Raw genomic sequence first — 26,391 nt, 5'->3', positions numbered from 1 at the left:
TCGCACTGTCTTAAATCATTCTCAGATTCATCTCTTCTTCCCAGCTCATTGCCAGTCTTTTTGAGGCAGTATGCAGTAGCGATTGAAGGTATGGGCTCTGGAGTCACAGTACATGAGATCCAGCATGGGCTTCATCATCTCCTAGCTATGGACCTTTGGGCATATCACACAACCTCTCAGTGCCTCAGTTTCTCCATCTGTAAAATAAGGATAGTAATAGCACTGGCACCTCCTGAGGGTTGTAAGGATAGACCCTGATAATGCATTTCCATGAGATGCTTAGCATCATGTCTGGTCCATGCTAAGCACTCAGAAAGGGTTACCTACTGCAGCTAGTATTATTGTCGTCGTCATCATCATGCCCTGCCGCATATCTCTTCAAGCCACTTCTGAGCTCGCATGCAGCCTTGTTGGACAGTCCCCATACAAACCAACAGCTTGCCCTCCAGAGCCTGCCTCTCTTTTTTTTCTCTGCCTGAGGACTTCCTTGGGTATTAAAGAAGTTTGCTCAGTCTGGAGGCACAGCAGCTCAAAAGTGCAGGGATGTACACCTCCATGGGAAGCCCTCAGCTGGAGAAGGGTGGCATCACTGGACAAGTATTCCACTTCCACGATTGGGGCAATTCTGAGGTGTCTTCTCCACAGCCTCGCAGAGACCCTGGTGGAATTGAGCCTCACTTGTCCACACCAGTGACCTGTTCCCTGAGGCATGGCTGGCCTGTCTCCCATCCCTGTGTTATTTTCCCCTCCCGCACTTGTGCTTTTTGGGATCTCCTCCCAGCCTGTGCCCAAGTCATGGTCTTAGGGTCTGTTTTGGGGGAACTGACGTTAAGAAAATCATCACCCTCACCACTGTCATCAGCTCAGGTCCTCCTCATCCCAAGACCACACTCTTATTTTTAAGATTTATTTAATTATTAGAGAGTGCAAGTGGGCGCATGGTGGGGAGGGGCAGAGGGCGAGGGAGACAGAGAATCCCAAGCAAACCCCCCGAAGAGTGTGGAACCCAATGCAGGGCTTGATCCCACTACCCTGAGATCATGACTTGAGCCAAAACCAAGAGTTGGATGCTTAACTGAATCAACCACCCAGTGTGCCCCAAGACCATACTCTTACAGTAGCTTTCTGATGGGTTTTCCCATCTTCTTTTCCACACAACAGCCAGAGGTATCTCAGTTTAATATAAATGTAGAAGTATGACCTACCTGCAGAATGTCTCCATTGGTTTCTTCTTGCCCAAAAATAGAATTTAAGCTTAGTCCTGCAATAAAGAATGTTCACAAATTCCCCAAAGCCTACCTTACTAGCTTCATCTCTGGCTGGTTGTGCTGTTCACCATCCTCAAAACATACCATTCTCCTCTGTCTTTCTGTGTCCTAACGTGTGCTGTCTCCTGTGATTGGAGTAATGATCATAACAGTAATAATTAAACACTTACCCTGCACCAAGCAGTGTTCTGTGCAGTCTACAATTATTAGCTCATTTCATCCTCACCATAACCTTGTGAGGGAGGTTTTAATGTTCTCCTTGTCTTAGAGATGCAGAAACCACATACTGAATAGTGGAGTTGGGTCACTCCCAGCTTGTGCCCTGTACCTGGAAGGAAAGTGACATCACATGCACACACAGTTAACTTAAGGAGAGAGAGAGCGTGGGGGAGGGAGGAAGGAGAAGGATAACCGTAAATACTGTGGGTGATCTGCCTGACATTCTACGCCTGTGTCTATGTGCTCCCAAGGGAATGAGGGGAGGCAAGAGTCTGCTGCCATCCTGGTTTTCCAGGCCTCTCATACTGGGAGCACCTGGCTGGCTGAATGTGATTACAGGGCTTAATTATTCACAGTGTTCTGCCCCCCCCCCCCCCCCAATGCATGCCAGTTCCTCACTGAGATATGGTACGTCCATCTCTCTGGGGGCTTTTCGGGACTGAGTTTGACGAGGAGGGACTGACTCCTCTTTATAAGTGGACTCTCTCATTCCTAATCCATGAGTGAGGTGAGACTCCATCATCCTGCTTCCCTCCCCCCATTCCCCATGGTCCCCCCTTTTCCTGCTTTCTTCCCCACCTGGTAGACACCTGCTCATCTCTTCTGACACAGGTCAGACATCACCTCCTCTGGAAAGCTTTCCCTAACTCCCCCAGGAGGAATTTTTCCTTCCACCCGTGCTCCTAGAGCACCCTGCATGCATTTATTTTGGTGCTCTCTTAGGTTGCGTTCTGAGCGTTTGTTTATAAACCACATCCCCCAGCTGAGGGTCCTCAGGGGCAAGTCCTCAACAGAGCCCTTTTCTCTTCTTTTCCCCCACATCTGTTGCAATAACCTCCTCCATGGCAGAGACTCAGGAACTGTCTTCTTTGTTTGGTTGTCAGGAAGGCAGGTCTCTGTGTCTTCCAGAAAAAGGAATGAGATCAATTCAGAATGGTTATTATAAAGAATTGGTCATGTTTCTTACAGAATCTGGAGCCCCCCCAAACTAACTTATTCTGTCTCTATTCACTTTCTGTCCTTTGGTTTCTTAGTTTTTTCCCACAAGGTCACTGTTTGGCTATAGGACTTTAAGAAGCGACTTTCCACAGGGCAGTGTGGTCTGTTGAGTTTTCCTCATTTGAGCTGTGTAAATATGTTTGTGTTCTCTATTTTCATCCCCAGATTAAGACATCTCCATCAGCCAGCCAAGTCCCCCCCAAACCCTGAAACTGGCACCATCTCTGAAGAGTTTCCAAGTTGCCTTTCTGTTTTTTTTTTTTTTTTTTTTTTTTATCTTATGAAGGATGTGGTTTTTGGTTATGTGATTCTTTTTAAGCTGCTTCATTTGTTTTGGGACTGATTAATAGCTCCCCAAACTTGGACAGAAACGTCAAATTCAGAATCTCTGGAAGCACGGCAATAAGAAGCTAATTAGCTCATGTTTTCCATATGAATGAGACTCAAATACACAATCACTGCTTCCTTGTTCTATCTCTCACCCTTGATGACTGTGCTGGCAAACCTTGCTCTTCCTTTTCGACATAAGGGGATTTGTTGGGAACAAAAAGCGTATCCCTATACTCCACCTGCTGGGTGGAATGAATAAAAGCCTGGGGGAAAGGTCTAAATATTAAGCAAATGTAACCTCAGCCCCCAAAGTTTCAAGTCTGGAATACATTTCACAGCCCCAGGCCAGAAACAGGCATGTTGATGCTACTTATTTGTGTCCTTTGGCAGAGGGTCTAGAGGAGTGTGACAATTCAGTTGTGTGGGGGAGAGGAGGGAGAGAGTGATTATGTATATATAGCTTCAACTTGGTTATCTACGGATGTTGGAGAGCGGAATCTACCTAACTTCCCTTTTCCTTCACTGGCCTCTACTTTGCCAGCGAGCCTCAGTTCATGACATGCTCCCTACCCCTTGGTCACCACACTTGAGCCTCATTGGCATTGTGTTCCCTCCTGCCACCGGGCCTTAGCATATGCTGATGCCACTATCTGGAATGTTCTTCACAACACACACTCCACCTCTTTACCTTGTCAGCTCTTACTCTTCTTTCAGATATTAGCTCACTTCCTCTGGGAAGCTCTTAAGTAAATTAAATCCCCCTGTTATATATTCTGAGGACACTGGATGTTTCCCATTGTAAGCACTTGTCACACTTGCAGTTTTACATTTCTCTGTGTGATCCTTTGTATAAATTGCTTCCTAAAGTATGGTACGCATATGGCACAAATGATATGCAGGTGTTCCTTTTTTTAAATTTTAAAGTTATATGTTTATTTTAATGTGTGTTAGAAAACATATGTATATACTCAGCTTATCCTTTTGTGAACATTTTAGCCTACATTGGGCCAAAAGTAGATAAAACTGTGAATCCACCATCTATAAGCCAGAGGAAGTAGAAGTACCATGATCAGGCAATGGGCATAGAGGCAGAAATTTTGGAAGCATTATGCAAATTTTGGAAGCATTATGCAAATGAAATTTGGAAAATAGGTTGATATGTTTCTCCTCACTAGAATGTAAGCTCCAGGAAAGAGCTCTTTTGTTCACCGTTGTCTCTAACAGGCTGGGTGCCTATCTGGGCCTTGATAAATAGTTGTTGAAAGACTTGACAACTGATTGAATGAACAATGTAATGACTCCACAGGTGCCCCTCCTAAGTGACTTCAAGCTAGCCGTAGATCAGACAGTACGAAAGAAGGTTGATATTTCTCTTGAGGATTATCCGTATGGATTGCACACAGTGGACAGTGTGTAGACTTAGAACATTCAGCTTCAGATGCCCAATGGCTTTGTCGAGTCACAGGACTGTAGGGGACCTTTGCGGTTATCCTGCTCAGAGCTGTGTCTCTAGCATCCTGGGCAGGTATTGTCACAGGCTGGGCTCCCCCCGAGAAGCAGACTGTGAGGTGAAGATTCTCCTGCCGGGAGTTGTTTAGGGATTTGGGGATCCACCCCTGTGGGAGGGAAGAAGCAGGATCGGGTAGAAGGAGAAGTGAGGCCGTCTCAGTAGGGGCCTCATCCGACGTTATGAGAAGTTCTGAAGCTGAAATGATCCTTGAGAGCTGTCTGGTGCTGAAGCAAAGGAGCTGGGCAGGTGTGCCCCTATGCAGACTGCCTCGGAGGGGCGTGCGTGCCCTTGGGCAGGGCAGCTGGCTTCACCTGGACCATCCCTGCGGGGTGCTGATGGCTTCATCTCTGGAGGGAGGTGTGGGTGATGTGTCAGACTACCACAGGTGTCCATCCTGTCTCTGTGTGAACATCTCCAGGAGTAGCAGGTACCAGCCGCTAACCGTGCGTGTGCTTCAACCATGGTTGGAATGGCTGTAGTTGTTACAAGTTTTTTTTTTTCCTTTATGCTGAACCAAAACCCCTTCCTTGTTAAGTTCCACATACTCATTTTGACCAGCAGAGCAAGAAAACCAAAATCACCCTTTAACTATCTGAAGAGAGCAAAGACATCTCATTTTAAATCTCTTAACCAAACACACATGGTTTCTTCGGCTCTGTTTTTGCACGTTTTTTCTGGCCCCTTACTATTCCTGTGTTATCTTCCACATAACTTTTTTTTTAATTTATAAAACTTCATTTAAGATGTGCCATATAAAAGTAACCTTGGAGTCAATCTAGACTTTTATCTTTTTTAAAAAGATTTTATTTATTTGAGAGAGACAGAGACAGAGAGAGAACAGGGGGAGGAGCAGAGGGAGAAGAACAAGCAGACTCCGCGCTGCATGCAGAGCCTGTCATGGGGCTCTGTCTCACCACCCTGAGATCATGGCCTGACCTGAAATCAAGAGTCAGATGCTTAACCAACTGAGCCATCCAGGTGCCCCTCTTTTTTTTTTTTAATTTTTTATTATTTTAAAAAAATATTTATTTATTTGAGAGGGAGAGAGAGTGAGAGCATGAACCGGGAGAAGGACAGAGGGAGAGGGAGAAGCCGACTCCCTGCTGAGCGGGGAGCCCAATGTGGGGCTCAATCCCAGGACCCCAAGATCATGACCTGAGCTGAAGTTAGACACTTAACTGACTGAGCCACCCAGGTGCCCCCATTTATAACTCTTTTAAATGAATTGCTTAAAAGCAAGATCTTTCTAAATGTGAGTTCATGGAAACAATCCCTGGGAACCTGAATGGAGAATCTAAAAGATCATTTTTAGCCCTATTTTATTATAATATGTATAATTATATTTATTATAAAACAATTGCAAACAATCTTTTTGTCTGCCAGATATTGTGTTAAAAGTACTTGTGTGCCTCCACCTCAGTTGATCCTCTCACCAAGCCTGTGAGGTTGATACTGTTTGGATCCTCACTTTATGAAGGAGGACCTGGAGGACAGCTAGATTATGTCACTTGCCCAGAGTTACCGAGTCAGTAAACAGAGGAGCCAGGATTCCAACTCTGCTGGTCTGGCTCCAGAGCTAGCTTCTCTGTGTGTATATTGCACTGATTAGGTTGCTTTAAAATAACAAATGACCTTATTATTTCCCTGAAAAAATAAAATAGCAAATGACTTAATATCTAAAGGAAGTACCTTGAATGTATGTGATGGTCTTCGGAGAGGCTCAGAGGGCTCAGAGAGCAGTGATTTTTTTCAAGGGAATAAACCAAAAAAAAAAAAAAAAATTGATGCCTTCATCTAGGGACTGTCTCCATCCACTCCTACAATAAGCTTTTTAAGGGCAAGGACCACATTTATTCATCTCTAATGCGATGTCTGGCCGAGTATCTAAATCATGTGGTTAGGCAGGTTGTCGGTTTATTGCCTATCTGCTCCAAATGCGTTCCTCTTTGCCTCTTTCTGTCATGCTGCAGCTGGACCCTGGCAACATTTCTCCTTTGCCAGCTGATGCAGCTTAGGCTTTGTCAGCAGAGGGCACTGGAGGGACACTTCGAGGGGAAGGGGCTTGTCTTTGGGGTGGCCATCGGGCAGCTTCCTGCGCAAACCTGCAGCGAGTCGTGCTGGCTCGGCCTCAGGCTGCTTCCAGGGAGGCTCGCCAGGGCCCCGTGGGAAGCTCCCTGAAGCGCCACCGTGAGATCCGCCACCATCCTTGGGCGCAGCCACCCCTTTGCCCACGGAGTCTGAATCTCATCCCTGAGAGAAGGCCCTCTCTCTGGAGTACTTTCCTTAGCCTTCGGATAGAAGCTGCTCCCTCCACCTGTTGTTTAGAGATCTCTTTACCCCTCAGTAGTTAATCCCTTTTTATTAGTTAAGAATTCTTCCCATTAAAATTCCCTGTTCAGAGAATTGGTGTGGTCTCAGTTTCCTGACTGGACTCTCATGAACACAATGCTAGATACTCAATAAATGACCAGTGAATGAATGAATGAGGGAGAGAATTGAGGAAAACTGCATCATTTTCAAAACGTATTCCTGCTGTTTATTCTTGAAGACTCGATGGTGTGGGGTAGCCCTCTGCCCTGCCAAACTCTTCCCAAATGTTCAGGTTGCTTGAGAGTTACACACTTTCAAGCAGTCTATCGAAACCCATGACTCTTCTTCTCTTCAGGTAAATATTCTATAACAGATTCCAGTGGCACCACGGATAGGGAAACAAGTTCCTCTCTCATACATCCCCTCTGCACACCCACCTGGATTTTCAGTTTGATCACTCAGGGCTCCTAATGCAGGTGCTTTTTTTTTAAAGATTTTATTTATTTGAGAGAGAGAGGGAGAGTGAGCACCAGAGGTAGGAAAGGCAGAGGGAGAGGAAGAAGCAGACTCCCTGCTGAGCAGGGAGCCCGGGCTCGATGCAGGGCTTGATTCCAGGACTCTGGGATCATGAACCTGAGCCGAAGGCAGACCCTTAACTGACTGAGCCACCCAGGCGCCCCGCAGGTGTTATACTTTGAGAAAGCCAGGAATCTTCCTATTCGCTTCTACAGGAAACTACTGAACTCTCCACACAGTTGACGTCGAGACTACAAACAGTCCTGTTTTTGCAGTCCAAACAAAACCGGTGAGTGTACGGAGACATCCCCGTAACTTACTTTGGAGGAAAAAGTTCTGGGCCAAAGCATATCAGTAAAATAGGCTAACCTTTTGCTCTTATGCATCTCCTGGTAAGACTAAAAAAAGAATTTCTCTTAAAGCAGGAAAATATGAATTACAAAAGTCACAGTGATGTGCATCTCTGTGACGACTTTGCACAAACTGCCTGCCTACACCTACCTCCCCAGACACTACAACCAAGTGAACCAAATCCCGAAATTGAACACACTTCCAAACAAGGAGTGCCCAACCCTTCATTAAGGCTGATAGACGAGCACATCGAGGACATGGTGAGGTTTTGCTTGTTTACGTAATAAAATAGACACCAGTGTTTAGCTGCTAAATGTGTAAACACAGCCTGTGTGACAGTGGGTAGCTCAGAGGGAAGGAAGCAATTTAGGAAATACCTCCTTCCCACATCACACACATTCTTAGCCCCATCAGAAGACCCCAAAACTAGGTCCTACAATACATGGGTTTTATAAAGCAAACCCACCCTCCAACTTCAGGCTGTGTGTGACCTGGTTTCTCTTTTTAATTTTCTAACCGGGGTGGAAAGCTAACAGTGTAGTATGTCATGGTCAATATGTCAGCCGCAGAGCGGGTACAGTGTTACAGAAAGATCCCAGTAGTCATTTAGTACATTTCCCCAAAACTTGAGAGAATGTCAGATGGATCACTGGGGTCCCGAGCGCCCTGTGTTGGATCCCCACATCTCAGGCTTTGAGTTCTCTGGGTTTTAGAGTAAGTTTTATGTACAGTAGCAAGGGAGTTTCTTTCTGGGCCTGGAGGACAGGTTTAAGGAGTGGAGTAGGAAGGTGAGGGTGTGCTGCTTTTCATGAGCCGTTATTGCAGTTTTAACGGTGGTCAAACAAATGCCTAGTGATTTTGAAATGGAGAAGTTGCAAGTCCCAAGGCTAGATCAGGCTTAAGTATTCCTATATTGTACTACTGCTCCTACAAATAATTTTTGTTAATTTGTAACAAATTAATTTAATTTTTGTTTTTAATTTAATTAATTTAATTTTGTTAATTTGTAACAACTTAACTTAACTTAATTAATTAAGTGCCCTTGAAGGCACGTCTTTGTTTGACATATCACTGTTACCATACTCCTCAACGTAACGGTGATCCAAGGGTGCTTAGGGTTAGGATTCCCCTCCCCTCCCCATCCCATGGCAGCTAGGACACCACTCAGATAAATATGGAAGGCAGTGACTTCAGTTATACTTTTCCCTTTGCTGTCAAGTTCACCCATAAGAGGCCAGTTCTCAGCCAGCCTAACCGTCTCAAACATTTAGGGCATAGAATTACTTTTTTTAGTTGGTTCAGCAAAAATGAAAATTTTTGAATCCCAGTATAAGATGCATTCCAGTAGCAATGGTGTTTATCTTGTCACTGAGTTATGGATGGTAAACCCTTCTGTTAGGTAGGTAAGAGGGTAATTGTCAGAAAGTGATGGGGGCTGGGGAGGATGTTCAGAGACCCTTGGCGCCTTGCCTTTTCCTGGCTCAGTCTACTTTTCAAGTCTTGTTTAGAAATGGTTATGAATTAAGAATTTGAGGTTGGGGCAGGGGGGGGGTTGGCGCTGGAGAGCAAGAGGGAGGAATGAAGTGAAGACTGTGGAAGTTAGGGAGGGGGATGCCCTCAAGCCCCACAGTGATGAGAATTCCAAGGGAGGGGAGGGGGCCAAAGTCCTCAGGGCTCTGCCAGCAGAAATCCGCTAAAAGCATTGGAGGCTTTGCAGGCAGTGGTGGTTACCTGTGGGATCTGCATCGTTACATTCGTTTTGCATGATTAGTAATCCTAATTGGGTCTCGTCATCTTTGGGAAGAAGACCAGGTGCTTTGAGCCAGTGTTTTCCAAAAAACTGTGGTTGTAACCCGTTAATGTTGTGACCCAATTTAATGGATCTTTGACCAGCATTTTTTAGTGGAGTGTAACAGAAAAAAATGCATCGCCTGTATATAGCTTCCTGCTGTTTTTGTTTCAGTTGTGTGTGTATACAAGGATATGTATGCACTGGGGTTGTTATGGAAAATGTAGTTCTTACTGTGGATCAAGCTCAAAGAGTAGGAAAGTACTGGGTTTAGGTGACTTTAAGAGGAAAAGGAGGGATTGATTGTGGTGTGTAAGTGGTAGAGTGGACAAACACGGCCCAACCAGTATTAATGGGTGCATGTGCTTGTGTGAGTGTATGTGTGTGAGAGCCTGTGTGTGTGTGTGTATGTGTGAGCGTTTGTGTGTGTGATCTGATTCTGCCGCGAGGTCTAGGCAGTGGTAGGCTTTCTCCTAAGAAAAAAAAGTCCTAAGATTGGGGGGCACCTCGGTGGTTCAGTCAGTTAAGAGTCTGACTTCAGCTCAGGTCATGATCTAGGGGTCCTGGGATGGAGCCCCCTTGTAGGGCTCCTTGCTCAGTGGTGAGTCTGCTTGTTTCTCTCCCTCTCGCTCTGCCCTTTCCCCTGTTCATGCTCTGTCTCTCAAAAAAAAATAAATAAAATAAAATAAAGTACTAAGATTGAGAAGTTTATTTAAGGAGATGTTGCTCACTATGATAATAATTTTAGAAGATCTGATGGGCAAACCTATTACTCTTCATTAAGGCACTTGAGATGCAAGAGATGCACATTTTGCCATTGACCTAAAGTTGTAAGTCCTTAAATTTTTTTTTCAGGTCACAGTATATATGTTTGCCTAAGCACAAGCTGGTCAACTGTATGCTAGTAGCATAAATTTTCATAATTTATACCATGAAGAAAAAAGTATCAGTTGAGTTCGTTATGGTACTTGACTCTTCAGGGAGCAAATCCCTTTGAATATACTTCCCTTATGGATCCCTAGAAAAACAGTAATATTGCCTTAGGTTTCCAAACAAAATGAAAAAATGTTTCTACCTTAACTTTTCCTGTCAGCCTTTAAGGTATCCTATTCGGTGACAAGCTATATTTATAAAACAAAGCAGCCACACCTGCTAGGTGCCGGGGGAAGACCTTCCACAGGAAGATGAGACCTGTGATGTTCTAAAACTCAGAGACACATTGTCACCTTTTAGTGGAACATTTATTAATACTTGTAAGGTGCCAAAAAAAAAAAAAAAAGAGAGAGAGACAGTGATGTAAAATGACAGATGTCTTCTTCATCAGAGGTCTGCTTCACAGCCCGTGGGCTCGGTTGGTTTAGGCAGTATGTTCCCCGAGGCTGAGGAGTTGGGCTCCGTCGCCTCTGATACAAAGCAAGGACCTTGTCTTCAGGAACACTTGATGCTCTAGTCAGTTCTCGATAAGTACACACTGTTGGCTAGAGGAGTCTCTAACTATCATCCCTTCCAAGGAAACAGATCACTAACAACCTCCACCTCCGCATTGAAAACAATCAAAAGCATAAATGCTCGTGATGCTTTGTACAGAATGTCAGGCAATTCTTAACAGTTGGCCTGAAAATGAATCCAAACGAGAGGCATGTGACAAGCAGATGGCTACATGACTTACTCAGGGAAGGGAGAGAGCGCAACAGGAATACTCCATGTTTAAGGAACTAGAGCATGTTCCCAATGGCGGGGGATCTGCCAGCTACTCCTCGCTTACAAGATCTGACAGGCTCTTTTCCCAATTTGAAAGCAGTCCCCCCGAAGCGGACATGGTTCTGTGGTTGAAAATACTAGGTTTACCTTGCCATGTCCTCTGACACCTTGATAGGTTTATCTTACACTGGGTGTTGCTAATTCTTCCAGAACCTGGGTTTCTGGGACTTGCTGTTTATTCAGCAGGAACCTACACAGTCTCCGTTTTTACTTGACTGAAATAAATGAATCCACAGCGTCTTTCATTATAAATATAATGCCCTGGGAGAGAATACAGCAGCGAACCAGACAGACAAGGTTTCCAGGGGCCCTGGTACCCAGGACAGTGCCTGGCACACAGTAGGCACTAAATAAATATTCACTGAATGAATGCATGAATAATCAGGCAGAGGTTGTGGAGGTCACAGTAGTGTTTCTTCTAACTGCTTTGGATCTCTGAAACCATAGACTTCCGTCTCATCTGTTAGCAACATTTAATTTTTCTTGGCCAATGTTATATTTGAATTTGATTCATACACTAAAAATTGTGGACCATTATAAATACTTTAGATTTCCTCTCTGGGTACCCTTTTCTGCCAGATCTTCAGAGTAAGGAGATGTTAAACCACACTGCACGATCCCCAACTTGCCTGTAAGCATTTACTAAAATAAAATAGAATTGTCTTATCCAAGTTACAAAAACAAAAAGTTCTGAAATCGTTTTTCTGTACAAATGCAGAATGATATTATGAACCATAGTGTGAACTTAGTTCAGTTCCTCAGTTGCACCGTTGCTTTGAACTTTCACAAATTGTCTTTTTTTCCCTATCATAAACATGACAATTCATTTAGTAAGGAATTATTTTTCAATTAGTCATGTCAGTTCCTTATACCATGAGCTAATATTCTTAACAGTTTTTATCCACAGTTATCATACCTTTGCTTCAGAGTCCCTACTTTCAAAGGAAAATTTGTAATAGCATAATGGAAAACGAAGTACAATCTCTTTTTATAGGTAAATATAGTATAAGTAGTAGATAATTGAAGAGCTTATACATCATAGCCTATTATTATTCTCAGCGGCTGAATGCTAATCAGTTAACTGCCTTTGAGCTCTATATTTTTAAATGTGATTAAAACATACAGTCTCACAGTAAATGTAAATGGCTTATTAAGGGCCTTTACATGGCAACGGTATCATATGTCAGAGATGAATGGTGTTTCTAATTTGCTAGCCACTTGGGTCAAGTTTACTTTAAGCAGGAAGCATATTTATACAAGTAATCGTAACACAAATGGTCTCTTGAGAAAAGCTGTTGGTGAGGGTTTAACATTTTTGAAGTATGCTTTTGTATATCTCCTAAATGGGTATTTTATAGTCACCGGGCCAAAGCGCCTTAAGTCCTTGTTCCTTCACACCAGCGTCACTGCTGCTGATGGTGCCTGAATGCTCAGGAAGACTCGTGGTGTGTACGTTTCTAGGGGTGAGGCGAGAGAGGATCAGGGGGCTTGAGCCACCTTCCTTCGTACTGCATTCTTCAGGACTTTGCTACTTAAATTGGGGTGGGGGGAGGGCAGCAGCACCTGCAGCACCCGGGGCCTGTTAGAAATACACAGACTGCACCCCAGACCCACTGCACCGGAATCTACACTCGAACCCGATCCGCTTGTGATTTGTAAGCACTGCCTGGGACCCCAGATCCTCTGTTTTCTGGGGACCAGGCACAAGTCACGACGTCCCTTTCTCTTTCCTCCTCGCTTCTGAAATCTACCTCTTTCAAGGAAAGCCGTCCCCTCAGCCCACATTTCCTTTCTTTCTCAGCACTCCCACACCGCAGATCCAAATGAATTTACCAACCTTGGATGTTTTTGCTTTTATCAAGAGCCCACTTCTGATGGTGCCCATCATCCTGGGGCTTCCTGCTGCCTGATAATCTTGGGAAAGTCAAGGCATCCTAAGGACTTCTGAAGCTATGCATTTATCCTTTCTTGGGGCTAAGCCTCCCATCCTTTGTTTGTTCTGCCTTGAGAGCCCATCCTTGTGAGCTGTCCGCCAGAACCCAATCTCCCCTTGCCATTTTAGTCCCTTCTCTTCTTGGCGGTGGGGGGGGGGTTGATTTCTTCATCCCCGTTTTACCCCTGAACACTGCCTTCCCCTAACCTAGCCATAAGCTTCTCTGCTAATACATGTGGAGAACTGAAAGGACAAAAGGGCATCATGCCAGATGTTTGGGGGAATCACAGACAGAGTTTACTCAGTAGAGGGAACTGTATGCAGTTACTGATGACTCACATGGCAGCCCCCTGAACACACTTCATCTGGCCACGCCTTGCATTGAGAGGCTCAGCCTACAGCAGGTGCCCGGAGGCAGCTGGACATCCACACACCCAGACTGACCAGCCTGTTGGCCCCTAGAAGCAATTTGATCCCTCTGTTCCAAACTGTGCTGGGGTAAGAGGCTCTGCAAAAAAAGTGAACTGGGCATTTAGAAGCGCACTGCTTACAGATTCAGGCTCTGTGGGCCAGGGGTTAGTGCAGCCAATGGTCAAGGGAACAATCTGGGGTCAACTGGGTGAGGACCCCTCAGCCTCCTCTGAAGTGGTCGGCACCCAGAAGAGATTTCTTTAATCAGAGGAGACTGGCAGGGGGAGAAAGAGAATTGCCTTCTGGCCATAGTGAGTCCGAGGACCACGTTTGCAGCTTCCGTTCTTTTTGAGAGCAACAAACCAATTCTTTTCGGCGTGCTTCTTGGAGGTGTAGGTGTTGTAATGGTTTTCCTCCAGCCTTTCCAAGAACAAACATTCCTCATTTGGTGTCTGCTAAAAAGATAAGACCGAGAGAGGGTAGAATTATTAGTGATTGGTTTTCAGGGAGGTTTCTCTGTTTACTAGCCACGTGACCTTGGGCGAGTTTACTGCGGCCCTTTTGTGCTTCAGTTTCTTTTTCAGGAAAATTGAGATCATAACGGGGCCTGTCTCTGAGGGTAATGGTAATGGTAATGACTTAGAACAGAACCCAGCACCTAGTGAGCCTTCAAATTCATTTACTGTTTTTGCAAGCTCCCTTCCATCTGCTGCCCTCAGGACCCTAGAGTTCCCAGCTGGGGAGATCTGGAATGACCAGGACCACAGCACATCAAGGGCAGGGCTGAGCTTTCTGTCTTTGTAAAGGCCCGGCACATGGACATGACACTGAAAAAAGGCCCAAACCGGTAAAACCAAACTGCGATGTGGTGAGCGTTTTTAAGTTTGGATTGAAAAATAAATGGAAACCTACTAATATTATTTTATATCCTGGTGACTTTCCCTAACAATATCAGGATTTTTACCTTAGCATTGTTAGAGATATAAACACTTGTACAAAATGTATCCTAAGCATGAAACATTATCCTGGAACTTAAAGTTTTTAAAAAGTGAACATAGCTTTATTTTTTCCTATGTATAAAAAGACCTACTTATACGAAGAATTGCACTGTATTTTTTTTAAAGAATTGCACTTTTCAAAAATCACAACTTTAAGAAAAAGAAAGAAAAATTTAAAAACCACCCGAAAGCCACCCACCCAGATATAGGCAACTGTTAACGGTGATGAACATACTTCCTCATATCTTTATGTACGTAAACACGGAGGGACATAGATAAGGCCATACGGATAGAGGCTGATGATATTAGCAAAATGGCATGCTATCTCTGCTTTAAAAAAAAAAAGGGAAATAAACCTATGAAAACTTTCAATCTCACAAGAAAATGCAAATTAAAACCAATTTAACAGGTTGGCTGTAATATCTGAAAAGAACAAAAAAAATTTGCAATGCTTAGTATTGTGAGAGCATAGAAAATAGGCACTTTTGTGCACTGTTGGTGAGATAAACTGGTAGCAATTTTCTGAGGGTAGTTTGGCAATATGTATTACCTTTGACCCAGCAATTTCATTTGTAGAAATTGAGCCTTAGGGAGATAGTTGAGCAAGTGTAAAACGGTATTTTCGAGGATGGTCTTTGAAGTACTGGGTATAATGGGAACACATTCGAAGCAACCTACATCTTCATGGAAAGGTGATTGGTTAAGTGGCGAGGGGCACACCCATACAGTGGAATCCAGTGCAGCTGCCAGTTTATTAAGCTGGAAAGATCACTACAACATTTTCAATAGTGCAGTTACTTTAAAAATATCTACCAACAATTACTGTTTTATTTGGAGTTCATCTGTTAGAGAGTGGGAAGAACCCCAGGTGTTTGAACTTCCTATTCATCAGGATTTTAGAATACATTTATTATATTTGGATATAAAATATGTATGCTGTATATTGATTTTGCTCCAGTTCCAAGTCACGTGATCTCAATGTTATCTCTTCACCCACAGCGGTGGGTGATGCCCTTCCTGGTGGTTTCCAATCTTGTTGTTCATTATTCTTTATTTGTGGGCATGTTTGATTAGTAAGGGACTACGGAACAGGACGTTTCCTGCTTCTTATTCATTTATAGTCTCGTGCAGTAATATCTGGGTGAGACACTTTGGATCCTTTTAGAATAAGATGGGCGATAACTAATACTTAATTGGGTAACTGCTGCCCCTAAAGGAACTTATGCAGACGTTAGCGGTTGATGCACGTTTTTGGGTGTGGGAGGAGGTAGGCAGTTGTGGATGTGTGTGGGTTACCCGCTCCCCTGCAGGGAGGGTCCCCCATGGCACCCTTCAGTGGGCATCAGGCCTGCGTTCTGTGACGCAGCTGAGGACGGCCACGTTCCTCTCCTGATGTCTCCGTTACACTAGGGCAGTTGACACACACACAGCGGCTGAGTCACAGGCTGAGTCAGCAGGGACGTATCCGAGGAGCTCCGTGTGTCCCTCAACCAGGATTTGTCAGGAGTTGTGATGCACTTGGTGCAATGCCAAGGGCCTAGAGATTAACAGTTGATTCATGACTATTTTAAAAATTATTCTCTTTTTTTATATTTAGCACACTTTTTCCCCCCACTACATGGGTGACATGTGGGGCACCTGGGTGGCTCAGTTGGTTAAATGGGTGACATGTGCCTCCTGTAGAAAATTTGGATAAGACAGGCATTCACATATTGTAAAATTAGCCACTTACCACCCCTAGAGATACATATATTAATGTTTTGATATATGGCCTTTCAAACTTATTTTTTAAAATAATATGTCCTTTCTACAGACATAAAAATTTGTAGCAGGGTGGATTAATACCCAGAACTGGTTAAGAGTGAGGCAGAGCTCTGAGATATTTTAGAACTTGTCATTATTAGTGGAGAAATATATAGATTATTAGGCATAATGTATTAAGATTACCCTCTGAATATTTCAGGTGAAGTACAGTGATGGGCAGGACTACGGTGGGAGCCCAGAGGAAATTGGATTTGGGGGTTCTCCCTCAAGATCTTTATACAAGTAGAAGAAGATTATATTAAATATCAAAACTGATTTAAAAGAGGAAAAGCCATAAACTATAAATGTAACCTATGAAATAATGAGAATAAGGGATTTATAAAATTATTATTTGTCTTATAGCTCTCACTGATGGAGTACCTCCCGTGTGTCAGCAATATTGGTGGGTGGGTTCTGTGCATTGTCTCTCTGACCCCTCTTAACCCCTATATGTGGTAGTCACCATCAGTTACTATCTTCATTTTAGATAAGGCTCAGAGGAGGTGAGTAATTTGCCAAAGTTGCAGAGAATTGAGATTCAGTTTTGAGTCTGAGATTCAGTGATTGATTGGTTGATTGATTTTTTTACCAAGTAGAAGAACCACTTTAAAAAAAAAAATCTGCTTCCTATGTAGCAGTCACTACCTACCTCCAAACCCTTTAAAATTGTACCATTTGATCCATATTTCAGCAAACAGCCTACGGAGGCTGCTCATTACTCTGACAGTCTCATCTCCTGACCCTTAGCAGGCGACTTGACAAACCAAACTGTGTTCACATCCTGAACCCTGGCTGAAGTTAGAGCTTTAAGAGGCAGTTTTCTGTGCCCATGCCCCTTGGCAATTTGATGTAAGTTAAAGGGAGCTTCAGACCAAAACCCCCTACTAGCTGCCTTTTTGTAGACATCTTCATAAAAGGGAAGAAAGGAGTTTGGCCAAGCCTCAGTGATCAATTGTTAGGATATAGAGAAAGGATCATTGAGATTCAGAAATAATTTCAAAACTTGGGTCCATTGGCTTTAGTTCTCTTTCCATTTAAATCTTCTACCAGAGACACCAAGAGGGGCAAAAATCACACTGTCTGTTTCCATTCTTTTCTCACAAAGACCAATATATAATGAGTCAAACCTGTGTAAAGAATTACCCAGAGGAGGGATGGTGCAAAAGATGTGGAGGATTTTTAGCTCCTGAGTAAACGCTCAGACAGGGATGTAGCTCATTCATCGCCACATCCCTTCAGTACTTAGACACAGGAGGCACTTGCTGAAGGTTTATTGGGTGATGAGTCACATGCTAGGCTCTATAATTTTTGTGAAAAGCTTGGAGAACATGCTTACAGCATGCAGTGGTGCTGGAGAAACATTTTTGGAATGAATGAATGAAGTGGAAATAGGTATTCTGGAATGATTGACTGAGGAGTTACTAAAATTTCAATCAATATCTCCTCTGTGTCTAGGTGATAATACGTTTGAGTATTTTGAGAGAGCACCACAAGAAAGTCTTTCATGCCTGCACCTAAAATAAGGCACGGTAGAGGGTGGGAATCCTGCTGGAAAAAATAACAAACAGAGACTAATTGTTGCTTTATATTTGCATCACTCAGTGTAACACGATTTCTGGAAACCTCAAACCTTGGCCGTGTCTGGAAGCATGTCAGCCTCATACTTACTGAGCCGTACAAAAGCCCATCGGTGTCCATGGCCAAGTACTGTCCAGTCTCGGTACTCTTTATATACACCTCCCCCACGCTTTCCGCACTGAGCTGCAGCTGAACTGAAACAAAAATAACATGAGCAAAAGTAAATAAACACTAAACCTTTGCCGATAGGGCCTGGCGGCCAGGACAGTTAGCCATGGAAAATTCTGCTCACTCATTTCGCAGTGCCCTCAAGGATGAGCCTCAAATTAATCAAAACATAGAAATACAGTTCCTTTTTCTTTGCCCTCCAAAGAAAGCTGCCCTTTGGGAGTGATGTTCTTGAGAGAAGGAGAGATGATGGTGGGCGTGCCCTCCATCCCCCTGTTGGTTACAGAATGACCCCTCACGCACTTCCTGTCTCTGTCCCCTCCTGGCTGGGAAGCAACCACGGTAGGAAGCGACATTCTGTCTCCTAGGTGCTGCAGGGTGGGGAGCTGGCCAGCCTGAGTGTGTTTTGCTTTCATTAGCGACCTGCTTTGGGGGTGCCTTTTTAGGGCCCCAGCCTCCGCCATGGGAGCTTCTCGCAGATAGATGGTTTTTTTAAAAAATCTGATAGCGTTATTTTCCCAGACGGAGAGTTTCCCAGGAAGTTGGACTGATTACTGCATCTGAAACTCGGGGAACTCTCCCACCATGAAGTTCAGTCAACTGCCAGGCTCTGCGGCAGCCCAGCTGAGACAGAGGCAGAGGGGAACCCCAGCTTCTCACTGGGAAGACAAAGCAGTTGTCTGGAAATGCAGGGATGGGAACAGTGGTTCTCACCCTGGGGTGCTGTTGTTCTCCAGGTGACATCTGACCGTGTCTGGAGATATTTTGGGCTGTGTTAGCTGCAGTGAGGATGGTATGTCGGGGCCAGGGATGCTGTGACACATTCTGCAATGCTCAGGGTGGCCCCCACAACAAGGAATTATCCAACCCAGAAGGTCAGTAGTGCTGCGGTTGGGAAACTATGAGGTTGAGGGCAAGGAGCTGAGTTCCTCTGAGTTAGACTCCCCATTTACACTGATTAATAACCCTAAGGAGCCTTGCCCACTGCTGGACCACTACCTGCAGTACGACAGCCACTCAATAATTCTTCACTTGTTCATTCTCCCCCTGGTGGCTGTAGAGGGGGAGATCCTTTGATGGATCACGTTTGAGAAGCAAAATTAATTCTGGGCTGTCTGAACGATTTCTTTGGTCACTAGACTGTCACAACCATCGTGATGACTAGGGGTGAAAAAATCTAACTGAGGACCAGTGAGCACCCCGTTCTCTGGGAGCACAAGCTGACCTCCCTAAGAATCAGCTTAGTCGGAGGCTGAGGGGCAGGGTGGGCTGGAAGGAACACCGGGCTCTGGTTGGCAGCTGGAGACCCCTCATTGCCTTTTCTTTGTTTTCCTGCTTTATTCAATTTCTTTGAATAGGAAATATATTCACCTGTTTTGAACTTGGAAACCGTGTTAAGAGGAGACAGAGTCTCCCTTCTATTACCTCTGTCCCCCAGCCTCCCTTGTGCGACTGGGCAAATACATGTTATCCCTCCTGCCTTTTTTTTTTTTTTAAACACAAACTTAACAACCAACTGGAGCTCTTGCCAGTTCAGCACTGAAAGAGTTAACCTCGTTCTTTTTACCAGCTGCACCGTGTTCTACTATGTGGCTACACCATAATCATTTAACCGCTTCCTTATTAATATGTCTGTTTTTTTCTCATTTCCCCGTTTTCCTTATCTTCTGATTCATCCCGAGAGTGATACATAGTTACTCACCCTTACTGAAGATGCAGTTCTCTTGTCCTTGGAAGTGTTCACTACAGAGACTCGGGTCTCCTCTACCCCAACTTCCTGTGGTCAGTGGAGTTTATCTAATTCACAGGAAGGAAACCGGAAGCCACTGATCTCCTTTCCCACGGGTCCTCCTGACTCGGGTTAGTCGGAGAGGGCAGTCATGAGAGAACAGGCCAGAAGGCCTCCATCATGATCTGGGCCTCCTCTCTAGCCTCACACCACACCACTTGCTCGCCCACTCACCCCGCCCCACCCGTTTAACTCCCCCAACACAGCAAGCTCTCTCCCACTTCCCACGCTTGACACTTTGTCTGGCACCTTCTAAACCCTGATGTTGACACAGTTGGTCCTTCTCCTCCTCCAGGCCCCAGCCTAAATGCCTCCTCCTCAGAAGGGCCTTTCCCACTCAAGGCCCCCACAACTGTCTGTATACAACCTTGTCCCTGCCAATGCCACCTGAGCCCCCCCGTTGTCTCCTTCTCGGTCCTTTGTTTTCTCTGTGGCACTTTATACGGCGAACAATTGTTTTTGTCATTTAGGGGTTTGCTCCTTTATTTCTGCCTCCCCAGGAGAATGTGTACCCAGGGAAAGAACAGGGATCGTCTCTGTCTTGTTGCCCCTAGGTCTGCAGCACCTCACACTGTGCCTTGCCCACTGGTTCAGCCAAGATAGATTTGTCGAATGGATGATGTTAGGCCAATATTTGCAGAGATGATCCTGCTGTCCATCATCTATAAGCTGTGCACTTTGAATGATGTTTCCAGTAATGCTTTGTGGAATGAAGTAAGAGGGACTGAGTTGAGAGCTTTCCGGGTGACCTTGGCGAGGCTCCTTAACCTCAAGGCCACAGTCTCTTTATCAGTAACATGGGAAGGCTTTGCATTCAGTCTCTAAAGTTTTTCCCAGCTCTAACATCTAAGGAAATACCTTTCACAGCCGCGCTGCACCAACAGAATATTGTTCGGCCATAAAAAGGAACGGAGTACTCTTACATGCTGCAACATGGATGAGCCTTGAAAACGTGCTCAGTGAAAGAAGCCGGTTACAAAGGACCACATATTGTATGGTTCTATTAAATGAAATGTCCAGAATGGACAGACCCATAGAGACAGGACATAGATTAGTGGTAGCTAGGGGCTGAGGACAAGTGTGGGGAGAGCAAAGGGGAAATTCTGGTTGAGAGGTACAGGGTTTCTTTTGCAGGGGATGAAAATGTCCTAAAATTGATTGTGGAGATAGTCACAAATCTGTGAATTAAGAAAAACCACTGGGGGCGCCTGGGTGGCTCAGTCATTAGGCGTCTGCCTTCAGCTCAGGTCATGATCCCAAGGTCCTGGAATCGAGTCCAACATCAGGCTCCCTGTTTGGCGGGAAGTCTGCCTCTCCCTCTCCCATTCCCCCTGCTTGTGTTTCTGCTCTCACTATCTCTCTGTCTGTCAAATAAATAAATAAAATCTTAAAAAAAAAAGAAAGAAAAACCATTGACTTGTACACCGTAAGCGGGTTAATTCTGTGGTATATGAATAATATCTCAGTAAAATTGGGGTTTTTTAGTGCTTTGTGTTTTCATTGGATCTTATGGTTTTCCGAGAAGTTTTAAATATATTTTCCTGCCAGTTTCTCTGCATAATACTGTATGTTTAAGAGAGACCAAGGGAAGGGACTGTGTATGGATCACCTAAACATGCCAGGCATCGTGCTAGTTTCTAACCTGGTATAAACAGTATAAAATTAGAGTGTGGGTTCCAGAATCAAACTACACGAATTCAAATTCTGGCTTGGCTGTGTATTAGCTGTGTGATCATTGGGCAAGTTATTTAGCTCTTTTGCCTTATGCGTGATGACAGTACCTGCTTCCTGGAATTGTTTTGAGGATTAAATGATTTAATGCATGGAGAGGGCCCAGGACTGTCGCTGTCATTTCCACGGAGCTACAGTAACTTCATTGCTTCTCCCAGCATTGTCTGGAGGAAGGTGGCAGTGGCTTTGTCCTGTAGGGAAGAGGACTAAAGCTTGCTGACAAAATGTTTTACCCAACATTATACTTATAATCAGGAGTCACGTCGTGACCAGAGCCCAGCTCTGAGGATTGCAAGTATCCTGTGCTTTCTTCTCTTTCATACAACACCTTGGGCTCCAGTGGTGGGAAAGATGGATCCAAATCCAGCCAAATTCTCTTTCCTTGCACCCCCTTGTGTTCAAGGTCAGACAAGATGTATAAGCTGGCGGATAGTCATCCAGGATCCCATTTGTAGCTCCAGGTTGGTTGCCTGGGACTTTTTTTCCACCTACCCACCCATTATGTAGGTATTTATTCAAACACATTATAGGTGCTACAGAAATCCCAAAGGACAGGTCCTTTCGTGTAATCAAGGATGCTTTTTTTAAATAGACTTTATATTTTTGAGCCATGTCAGGTTCACAGCAAAAATGAAGGGAAGGTACAGTGATTTCCCGTATATCCCCTGCTGTCACACATGTGCAGCCCCCCATTACCAACACCCCCATCACGGTGGTACATTTGTTACAACTGATGGACTTACACTGACACATCATTATCAGCAAGGAGCGTTTTTAGAAAGCTTTTCATTTCCTAGCTCATTTCTGTTCTCTGCCTTCCCTAGTCTCCGTTTGTCTTTCTGGGGGCGGGGTGGGGGCAGGTAGAGTCGAGTTCTCCCTCTGTGGACTATGGACTCCCATGTTGGCCACGTGAAGGCCTCACGGAGGTACACATGAGCCAGAGCTGCTTGGCACAGGACTCAGTCCTCAGCCATGAGCCCCAACGCCAGGGCTGTTGCACTGGTGAGAGTTCGTCTCAAGAGTTTCCTCTGTAAATATTATTTCTCCAGGATGTCCAAGTTTCATAGCTCATTTTCACTGGATTTCTTTCTGGCTAAGTTTCCTAAACATATATCCTCTGCGAGCAGGCCTGGCAGGAAGGAGTAACACCCAGCTAGGGCTGCTTGTGGAACCAACGAGGTGTCTGGCTCCCTCGAGTGACTCCATTCCAGTCTTCTCAACCTACAGCCTCCGGCAGCTGCTGCCCAGGAGGAGCGAGAAGGAGTGTGTGTGTGAGAAAGGGGGCTCAGAAAGGGGAGGGGTAGCCACACAGCCTGGACCAGCAACAGCTCCTCCCTCTCGGAGCAACACCCAACGGCCTGGAAACCGCTCAGTCAGCACACAGTCCCTGCCCATCTGTGGCGTGCAGAGACCCGCACCCCATGCCACCCAGGGACCCCGCCCCAGGAGCCGAGGGGGCTCAGACCCTGTAATGATAAAGACGCACACTAGAGAAACCACTCATTTTTCAGCTACAAGCAAACACAAGTGCAACGGCTACAGCAGAAACTCTCTATTTCATATGTACTACATATTATTGGTAGATACACATATGTATTAGATAGGTAGAATGTATATATATATTTTATCTTTCAAAGAAAAGCAGAAAATAATGTAGGGTGAAAACAGATTGCAAAAGAATGCAGTAAATCCTTGATGAAATTCTGTATAAAACACAAAACAGTGTGCATAGGTCATGAATATATAGGGAGTAACATGGGAAAATGTGCCTTAGATTCAGACCAAATTCATACCCGTTGCTGCTCTGGGGAGGATGAGGCGAAGGGCCGAGTTGGGGAGGGCAGTGGGAGGAACTTTCCCTTTGTCCTAGCTCTTCATTTTGTTAAAAGCACAATTCCAAGGCAAACCCAGCCGCTGGGTGACCCTGGTTCAGTCTGGGTGATGGGGCTGCTGGTGACCATGGACTTCTCCTTTTCGGGGCCGTAGCTGATGTGTAAGGCTCTGCTCTTAGCCAATGGGCAAACACTCAGAGCTTGCCAGGACTCCTGTTGCTTGCTCCTGACTCCCCCCTGATGCCCTACGACCAGGCTCAGGCTTGACCCAGGCCCCGTGTAGACCCAAACCTAGGTATCAGTAAAGGCGAGCCTTCTTGGGCGGTGACAGGGAGCCAGGAAAGCTGATGAGGCAGGACAGGGGTGAGGGGGCACGAGGGCCCCCCCATTCTCTGCTCAGTTTCCTTTTCCAGCACCTTCCACCAGGTTAACTAACACCTGAGCAAACGGGAAGGAGCAGCTTTTCTTCATCCCTGGCAGGGAATTTAGGACTTGCTGTCTGTGACAGGAAGGTCCTTGGCTCTCTCACATCCCTAGGATGAAAGGGCAAGTACTTTTTGAAAAATGAGACAAGTCATTTAGTCCGTAGAGTACTTATTGTTCCATTTTTGACTTAGCAGGAGAAATGGAAACAATTTTTAATTAAAAAACCTTTTTTTTAAATTTGTTGTTTTATTTTACTTATTTATTTTTTTAATTGCCTTCTTGTGGCCCCCAGCTCTCCCAGCCCCCACGGCCTGCACAGGCACAGAGGCTCTGCCACGGTCTGGGGCTCCTGCCTTCTCTGCCCCCGGCCGGGCCTCTTCTCTGCCCCTCACCAGCAAATTTTTGTAAAGGTACTCTAGGTAGACTTAAGCTTCTTAGAGAAAGTCAAATTTACAAAGCAGTATAAAAAATGGGCTACATTTTTTATGCACAGGTTGTAAGTGTTTGCTTGGTGGATTTGTGACCATGATGTGCCCAGTGGCATCCAGAGCCCCGCTTCTTTACTAGGAAACGCAGAAGGGTGTGCTGGTTAGGAATGGCCCATTTATCAAAACTAAATGTCAAAATACTGCAGTGTAATTTCCACCTTTGTGCATCGTGCTCCTCCCTGCCCTGGGCTTATAGTTTGGACCCCTTCACGGGGCTTTTTCCTTGGAGGAACGTACATCAAGGTGAACCCAGAGCTTTTTGGGTGGACATGCCAGCCCCTAACTAGGCAGTGCGCCTGTTTTTCTGCAGAGCTACGTCTATATCTCTGGTTTTCTCTTCTCTGCAGTACCTTCCCTTAGCTCTTAGCAGTACTTTTATTCACAGGAAGATACATGATTCTTACTTTCCAAGGATAGAAAGAAGGGAAAGGTGTTATGAGCCTGCCACTGCCAAGATGAAGTGAGATTTGGGGCACTGCACCATGGTTCCGAGCCCCAAGACATCCTTGCGTCTTCCTCCCTTACCCTAGAAATTTTTAAAAGATAAGATTACAACTGGTGCATTCAGGGGACAAATGAATGCAGAGGGAGGTTCTGCTTTGGTAGCACGTCCGTGGCCTTGAAGCCTGCTTTCCACCTCTCTCTCCAAAGAGAGGCCAAAAAAGATTACATGCCGAGTTTATTCTGGGTCGGAGACTTCCCGTCCTTTGCTGTATTTACCCAAAGTGAGGTCAGCCTCATTCAGAACTCAGTGAGGTTGTTTTATGTCAGTGGCATTTATAATTAAAATGTAGCCCCAAGCTGGGCTCCGTAAAACATTAGAGAAAGATGGAGAAGAAAAAAAAAAAGTGAGTTTGTGGAAAAAAAATTCCAGTGGTTTGGAATACATATATATATATATATATATATGAAAAAGACTTTTCTTAGAATGTGTAAAGGTGTCTGCTTCTGCTTTAGGGTCTGAAAAAAAGATGCCTGGAAAATTTTGATATAGTCCACGGACTGTGGATATTAAAAACAAAAAAAGGAGTCTATCTAGAAAAACCTCTTCTGTATAATCAGATAAGGGGTGAGTGGGAAGAGGGGCAGGGAGACCTCTGGCATCATGTCTCACCAAGGTGGGAACACCCTGCAGGGGCTTGGGGAGCCTTTCTGCCTGAAGACCGGCCCTGCTTGCTGACTTCTGCAAGCAGGGCCCAGTTCTGCCCACCTTGGTGATCTGAAAAACTGTCTTGACTTGCAGCCCAAGCTGGTGGGGAGCCAGGTGCCTTTACCACGAGGTGCCGAGTCATACCAGAAACTGAAGTCTGCACAGCCCCCAAACAAGGGAGGTGGGAGGGATTTCACTGAAAAGGATCTGCCCTTTATAAAGGGCTACAAAGTATGATTCCTCTGACCAGTGAACTCCCTTAGTGCCTTTAGGATGTGGTTTGATTTATAAATATTTGATTGGCACACACTTCGCTCAGGAACATTTCCATTTGTGCAGTGAGCAGTGCCAGTAATCCTGTTCCCAGCACAGTCTCTTATGTGCTTGGGGAGGCAAGGGGGTGTGGGTTGCAGAGGAGGCTGCAGATTTGGGATGCTCATGAACTTGTTCTTCTCCAGTTACCGTTCAGGTGTTCAACCCATTGAGGAACAAATCATGTCCCCTTTTGCCCGAGAAGAAAGTGCAGCAGGAAGAACAGAATGGAACATGGAGCCCCTCCTTGCTCTGCCCACCACAGCTTGCTCTCTCTGCCAGAGAAGTTAGACAGGGCAGGGCTTGCTGGGCCTGGCACATTTTTCCTACATTCCAGGCCTTGAGAGCACCAAACCTAGACAGTCCTGGTGACACCGAGATAAAGAATTTATAAAAATATAAAGATAAAAACTAAATCCCGTGAGCAAGGCTAACATTCATTTAACTTAACAGCCTACAGAGATCAGATGGTTACAGAAAGAAGGTCAAGTAAGCCTAGGAGTGATGATGATGAATAACATTTTTGGAGCACCTACTATGTGCTATACCACTTTTAAGGTTCCTCCTTTCCTAGGTCATGGGAACTGTTTTTAAAATGAAGAAATGGAGGCCTGTGGGGAAGTAACTTCCCCAGGGGGACAAGGAGCTAGTAAACAGGGAGCTGCACCTACACCCCTCTGATCCACGTGACAGGCTGTGTGACTCCAGTATGGTTTGTT

General features: G+C 45.1%; 1 protein-coding gene and 1 long non-coding RNA gene across 8 annotated transcripts in view; one reads left to right on the top strand and one right to left on the bottom strand.

The window, feature by feature from the left end:
* Window positions 1-26,391, top strand: part of LOC141374906 (uncharacterized) — a 366,943-nt gene that overhangs the window by 258,143 nt on the left and 82,409 nt on the right. The gene's annotated exons all lie outside the window — the stretch shown is intronic.
* FGF1 (fibroblast growth factor 1) overlaps window positions 10,512-26,391 on the bottom strand; it is a 93,806-nt gene continuing 77,926 nt past the window's right edge. For 6 of the 7 annotated variants that reach the window (XM_025852238.2, XM_073905531.1, XM_073905532.1 and 3 more), the window contains 2 exons: window positions 17,867-17,970; window positions 10,512-13,852 (listed from right to left, as the gene is read on the bottom strand). In XM_025852238.2, coding sequence (XP_025708023.1) covers window positions 13,658-13,852; window positions 17,867-17,970 — 299 coding nt within the window. In that variant the 3' untranslated portion in view covers window positions 10,512-13,657. The remainder of the gene's footprint in view (window positions 13,853-17,866; window positions 17,971-26,391) is intronic. The other variant, XM_073905536.1, reaches the window with a different exon arrangement.

Source organism: Callorhinus ursinus, unplaced genomic scaffold, assembly GCF_003265705.2.
Source record: "Callorhinus ursinus isolate GAN/ISIS: 27379988/994484 unplaced genomic scaffold, GSC_fseal_2.0 scaffold23, whole genome shotgun sequence".
Taxonomy (NCBI): Eukaryota; Metazoa; Chordata; class Mammalia; order Carnivora; family Otariidae; genus Callorhinus; species Callorhinus ursinus.
The sequence above is the reverse complement of the archived record's forward strand: the minus strand, read 5'-3'. Positions and strand labels throughout refer to the sequence as shown.